The sequence below is a fragment of the Malurus melanocephalus genome, unplaced genomic scaffold (assembly GCF_030028575.1).
Source record: "Malurus melanocephalus ecotype Western Australia unplaced genomic scaffold, MMel_1.1 scaffold_658, whole genome shotgun sequence".
Classification (NCBI taxonomy): Eukaryota; Metazoa; Chordata; class Aves; order Passeriformes; family Maluridae; genus Malurus; species Malurus melanocephalus.
The window spans coordinates 199,244-205,742 of NW_026623890.1; the positions used below are offsets into that span (position 1 = coordinate 199,244).

General features: G+C 57.1%; 1 protein-coding gene across 1 annotated transcript in view; it reads right to left on the reverse strand.

The window, feature by feature from the left end:
- Positions 1 to 2,917: 2,917 nt before the first annotated feature.
- The window catches only part of MFSD2A (MFSD2 lysolipid transporter A, lysophospholipid), a 12,529-nt gene continuing 8,947 nt past the window's right edge, over positions 2,918 to 6,499 (reverse strand). The window contains exons 6-11 of the mRNA XM_057383745.1: positions 6,413 to 6,496; positions 5,653 to 5,736; positions 5,315 to 5,427; positions 5,036 to 5,179; positions 4,719 to 4,895; positions 2,918 to 3,498 (exon numbers count right to left, since the gene is read on the reverse strand). Of these exons, the coding sequence (XP_057239728.1) occupies positions 3,441 to 3,498; positions 4,719 to 4,895; positions 5,036 to 5,179; positions 5,315 to 5,427; positions 5,653 to 5,736; positions 6,413 to 6,496 (660 nt within the window). The 3' untranslated portion in view covers positions 2,918 to 3,440. The remainder of the gene's footprint in view (positions 3,499 to 4,718; positions 4,896 to 5,035; positions 5,180 to 5,314; positions 5,428 to 5,652; positions 5,737 to 6,412; positions 6,497 to 6,499) is intronic.

The window sequence follows — 6,499 nt, forward strand, 5'->3', positions numbered from 1 at the left end:
AAAAAATCTAAAATACCTCTGAGTCCCTTAGACAGCACCCTTTGGCTTTTTGCAGCTGCTCCGTTGTGGGGTGAGGAGGGCAATTGGCAGCGCCTCCGCCCAGCCTCATTCCTGGGAAAATGGATTTGATTTTGCAGCAGGAAAACGCGTCACTGCCCCATCATTAATGTCCCCAAACCGCCGTGCTGGGGCTGCCGACAGCCTTGGGAACGGTGGCTTTGGCAAAACATTAACCAAAGCCCACCGAAACACGTCAGCAGCCCGTGTTTGCAGACGGAGCCAGTGACCTGAGCCTGGTGGCACAGACAGAGTGACCCCTGGGGACAGCTGTGCCCTGCAGTGCCTCCATCCCGCTGTCCCCAGGTGGTGACAGAGCCCAGCGAGTCGGGGACGTGGCCCTGCTCCAGCGTTCCTGCTTTTCCTTCCCAGAAATTCCCAGGCTGAGCTGATTTCCAGCTCTGCTCCAGCGTTCCTGCTTCTCCTTCCCAGAATTTCCCGTGCTGAGCTGATTTCCAGCATTCCTGCTCCTCCTTCCCAGAATTTCCTGGCCTGAGCTGATTTCCAGCCCTGCTTCAGCATTCCTGCTTCTCCTTCCCAGAATTTCCCGTGCTGAGCTGATTTTTCCAGCCCTGCTCCAGCTTTCCTGCTTCTCCTTCCCAGAATTTCCTGGCCTGAGCTGATTTCCCGCCCTGCTCCAGCATTCCTGCTTCTCCTTCCCAGAATTTCCCGTGCTGAGCTGATTTTTCCAGCCCTGCTCCAGCATTTCTGCTTCTCCTTCCCAGAATTTCCCGGGCTGAGCTGATTTTTCCAGCCATCCCCTGCTCTGGGGACCCTGGGGTGACACTTCTTTCTTTATGAACCTGTGCTTGGGTCAGTTTGAAGCATCTGAAACCAGTCCTGGGTGATTTTTGCTGCTCGTGGGTCCTTCCAGCCCCGGGGCCAAGGGAAATCCATCCATCCATCCATCCCCGTTGGAATGTTTCACAAATCCTGCTGCCAGATAAACCCGAGGCTTTTTGTCCTTTCGCTGCAGATAAGGAGGGAATTCATTCCTCACTCTCTGCAAGGAGAGACTTCTCTCACTTCCACATTTTCCCTGCAGAGTAAAGAGGCTCAGGGTGGCTTCTGTCACCTCGGGAATTGTCCCTGCAGCCGCTGCTCCTGCTTTTATCTGCTTGAGTGAGGGAGGTTCTACCCTTTGCTCCAGAGATTTTAAATCCAATTCTGCACRTTCTGGCGCTGCTTTTTGGAGCTCCAGCTGCTGTTGGTTTGATTTTGTCCCCTCTGAGCAGATCAGAAAGTTTTGGGCTGGCAYAGGAGCCTGCCAGAGCTCCTCAGCCGGGATTTGGGCTGATTCCAGCCCATCCCCTGTGCCCCCGGGCGCACAGCCTGGCAGGCGCTGTCACCCTGCCTTTGCCACCTCCTGGCTCKGAGCCCCTGCCACTCACCCCGGCTCTCCAAGGCGGTGTTTTCCAGCACCTGGATGATTTTGCTCCACGCCCAAAATCCCTGTGGACTCAGCTGCAGGTGCAAGCAGCACCTCCCAGTGCATTCCTCGCCACTTATTCCTTCTCTGTAACCACAACTGGAGCAAGATCCCCGCTCCAAAGCTGGAGCTGTGCCCAGGGCTCAAGTGTTATCGACTCCCACGGTCATTTCCTCCCCCACACATCTCATTTTCTTAAAAGCCTCGAATAGAAGAGGTGTGCTCAGCGAGGAATGTTCAGGCTCCCGTTCAAGCTCCTGGTTTCAGTCCCTTGGGCTGGCCGCAGAAAAAAACTTGAGTGGAGACTCCTGGTGAACTCCGCAGAGCCAATAAAACGAGGAGGCAAAGAATAAAATGTCCCCCTTTTTTTTTTTTTCTTTTTTTTTCTGTTGAAACTCTTTGAAACAAACAAAGGCTCGCAGCAATCTTTCAATCCTCGGAGGCGGCCAGGTCGTGGCCGTGGCCGGGATAACTCCGGGCAATCCCAGCCAGGGGTCAGAACATTCCCAACAACCCTGAGCTGAGTTGTGCTGGCTGGAGCCTTCCTCCTCCTCCTCCTCTTGCACCTGCCTTGTCAGAGAGCTGTAGGGAGCGCTGGTTTTGTCCCCATTTTGTCCCCTCGCTGCAGCTCCATCCTTGGGGAAGCAGGGAGCACCCCAGTCCTGGTCTGTGAGCACAGAGGCAGCTCCAACCTCCCACATTCTACTCTGCCCTCTTTCCATGGCCATGGGGGCTCAGTGAGCATTCCCAACTAATCCCCCCTTGGCTATTTTTAAACCCCGCGGTCATCCCAGTCCTTTGTACCCAAATGTGGAACAAAGGATGAGCCTTTCTTCCTTCCAACCTCCCCAATCTCAGCTCAGCCCTGGCCTCACCAGCTTCGTGGTGTGACCAATGTGCTCAACAAAGCGAGCAGCTTTTGGCCTTGGGGACAGCACCAASGGGGAATTCGCCCCATCCACAGGGAATTCCAATCTCCCTGCCCTCATTTCAGCCCYTTTTCCCCGAGTTTTGCTGCTGGAGGCATCAGGGAGATAAATATATATAAATATCACCGGGGATTAGCGCTGTGCCCCGGCAGCCCGCATTCCCTTTCTCCCCGCTCCCCGCAGCTGCCTCTCCCCTTTTCCAGCCTCCAGTTCACCATCTCCGCTGGCAGCACTTTGATTTCATTCCTCCCTCCACCCCCGTCCCCCTCTTGAAAAGCAGGGAAGAATGGAGCCTTTGTTGGATGGCTGCGACACAGGCAGCGAGCAAGGAGCTGCACGGGGGTAAGGGCTSAGCGCAGCCGGGATTACGGCATTCCTGCACCACGGCTCAGGAAAAGTCAATCCYGCACCCCGCGGCGTCTAAAGGAACCCTGGGTTTGCTGACAGCCGTGAAAAATCCCGGCCGAGCAGGAAAAAAAAAAAAAAAATCCGACACACCCGCTGCCGACTTCCCCCATTTTTATGTAAATTAATATTAACAGGTCCTCGGGTTTGGGGTCTGTACAGATATATACAAACAGGAAACAGCTCCGTATTTACATCGTTAAGTTAATTAGGCTCTGTAAATAATAATAATAAAAAAAAAAAGAACAGCTCCCACATCAGTGCCCAGAGGTGAGCTCACCCGGGCACGGGCACACCGAACCGACAGTGTAATGTACACTAACCATCAGCCCCAGGCTGGGCTGTGCGTGTTCCGGGCAGAACCATCCCAGAGCGGCCTTTTCCACCCTCCAAAAGCCGGCGGGGACAGCGCAGTGTCCGGGGAGGCAGCAGCACGTGTGTAATGTACACTACCAGCGCTCTGCGCGCCCCGTGCGAGCCACGGGACGGSCACACATCCCCAACTGGAGATTTTGGAGGTGGCCAACGCTCCCCGTGGCTCCTCCAGCAGCGGCTGGGCCAGCCCGGAGGGTGATGAGTCCCCGGGGAGCCCCGGTGGGTGCAGACAGACCCAGCCCCGCTCACACGATGCTGGCCAGCTCTGTGTTATCCGACTCCGAGCTGCTGTTGCTCTCCTGCCTGGGGGAAAAAAAAAAAAAGTTGGGAATGAGGCGCTGATTGAGGCACAAAACAAGTGGGAACGAGGTGAGGATTGAGCACAAAGTGAGATCAGCATCCCGGTGAGATSTGCCTCGGGGTACAGGAGTTTTTCCCAGGGATGGCACGGTGTCTGTGCCTCGTGGAATCGCCGCACGTGTCCCGGGTGGCAGCCGGGGCGCGTTCCTGCTGAGCTTTTAAAGCTTCACGCCATCGCTCTGGGAGCTGGGATTGGGAAAAGCAATCCCAACCCATCCCTCGCGCCACCACCCACCCCACAGCTCCTGGAGGATTTCCCCGGGAGCTGGGATTTGGAAAAGCAATCCCAACACATCCCTCACGCCATCACCCACGGATCCTGGAGGATTCGCCCCTGGGAGCTGGGATTTGGAAAAGCAATCCCAACACATCCCTCACACCATCACCCACAGTTCCTGGAGGATGCACCCCGGGGAGCTGGGATTTGGAAAAGCAATCCCAATCCATCTTTCAGACCACCATCCATGGGTCCTGGAGGATTCGCCCCTGGAGCTGGGATTTGGAAAAGCAATCCCAATCCATCTTTCAGACCACCACCCACGGATCCTGGAGGATTCACCCAGGGAGCTGGGATTTGGAAAAGCAATCCCAACACATCCCTCACGCCATCACCCACGGATCCTGGAGGATTCGCCCCGGGAGCTGGGATTTGGAAAAGCAATCCCAACACATCTCTCAGACCACCATCCACGGGTCCTGAAGGATTCGCTCTGGGAGCTGGGATTGGGAAAAGCAATCCCAATCCATCCCTCACGCCACCACCCACCCCACGGGTCCGGGAGGGTTTGCCCCTGGAGCTGGGATTTGGGAAAAGCAATCCCAACCCATCCCTCACGCCATCACCCACGGATCCTGGAGGATTCGCCCCGGGAGCTGGGATTGGGAAAAGCAATCCCAACCTATCCCTCACGCCATCCACCCACCCCACAGCTCCTGGAGGATTCACCCCTGGAGCTGGGATTGCTTTTCCCAATCCCAATCCCATCTCTCACGCCACCCCCCACGGGTCCTGGAGGATGCACCCCGGGAGCTGGGATTTGGGAAAAGCAGCCAACCCATCCCTCACGCCACCACCCACGTGTCCTGGAGGATTCCTGGACGAGTCACGGTGTGTCCCAACCCGTCTGATCCTGCCCCCGCACACACCCCCGCCCACTGCTCACCTTAAATCCTGCAGGGCTTTCTTGTTCTTCCTCCGCTTCTCCTCGTCGATGGGATAGAGTTTGAACAGCAGCAGGCTCAGCAGGATCAGCCCCACGGGCACGGCTGACACCAACATTTTCAGGGTAAAATTCACCTGGCCGGGCTGGGAGCAGCCCCKGGTCCGGTACCCTGCAAAGCTGTGGGGGAAAAAGGCACCTTCAGACAGAGAAAATGGGATTTGCATGAGCTGGGCTGATCCCTGTGGGGAGAAATTTGGGGAAACAAAAATATTTAGACCCCAGAGCTTGGGAAGTGCCTCCCCCCTGCATGAACTCACTCCAGGCTGAGCGTGGAGATGCCCAGGGAGACTCCAGCAGTGAATTTGGTGAAGAAGACGTAGAAGGAGAAGAAAATTGCYTCGTGGCCGTGGGAGCTGGGGTGCTGCAGCTTGAAATCATCGATGACATCTGGCAGCATGGACCTGTGCGGGGACAGGGATGGTGAAGGCACAGAAAAAGCATCTCAGGAGCCCTCCTGAGGCTGGAAATGCTGCAGGAAAAGCTTTCAGAGGGGTTTTATCCCTTCCTGGGAGGAAGCAGCAGCCCCTCACACTCACCAGGGCAGCAGGAAGGCGGCGGCCACGCTGATCCCGGCAGCCACGGCCACCACGTAGGTGACAATGAGGTTACTGTCCAGGACAACCACGGCGATGAGGAAGGGGATGGCAGACTGCAGGAGGGGCAGAGAGCAGCCTGGCATCAGCAGGGTTTGGCACAGCACCCCTGGCTTTTCCTCCTCACAAAAAACCAGAGGTGCAGTGTCTCTGATCCCCTCGTTGCTGGCTTTTGTCCCTGGTGCTGTTTGTGCCCAAATGTCACCAGCAGCAGCCCCTGCCCAGCTCTGAACCCTCCAGGGTGGACCCAGCTCTGCTCATCCCGTGTGGGAAACACTCACCGAGATGCCCACGTAAACAGCTTTCTTCTTCCCAAACTGGGTCAGGAACCACTGCCAGAATGGAATGGTCAAGGTGGCCGAGAGCTGTGGGAGGGAAGGGTCACATTTTGGCTCCTCTCTGYGGGAAAAACCCTTTTCCCAGCCAGATAAACCCCATAAACACAGATCCCAGCCAGGAACAGCCCCTGGGCACGGTGTCCCCCATCCCARTGCCAGCTCCCACATGTCCCCAGTGCTGTCCCCCAATGCTGGGGCCACCCCACTGCTGTCCCCACACAGAGAGGCTCTGCCCCAATCCTCGGGGCTGGGAAGGGAYCTGCCCTCGTCCCCTGCACACAGCAGGGACAGGAGCCACGCTCTGCGGGGACACAGCACCTCAAACCTTCCCATCCCACGGAGGAGAGGGCGGAAAGCACTTCCAGGAATGAGAAAATCTGAAAAAACCTCTCCAGGAGCTGTTTTGCTCTGTGTTGCTGGCAGCAAACACTGAGCTCCTTTTCTCCAAGTGGGCAGGGGAGGGGGACAAGTGGCAGCGTTTGGACAAAAAGCCCCCACGGCTCCTGCTCTGCCCTGTTCACGCAGGGACAAAGCTCTCCCTGTTCCTGCCAACCCACCCGGCCCCTGCAGGACATTTGGCAGCTTGTCCCTTGTCCCAGGGGGACCTCGGAGCGTCCCCAGCCTCCCCATCCCCCAGGGAGCACCCATGGGACCCCAGCATGGTGGCAGCACCCCGAGGGGGCCAGGACGGGGTTGTACCCACCATGATGGCCAGGAGAATGTTCTGGAACTCGTTGCGGAAGCCCAGGGTGTAGGTGCAGAAGAGGGCGAAGTTTCCTTCCAGGAGCTG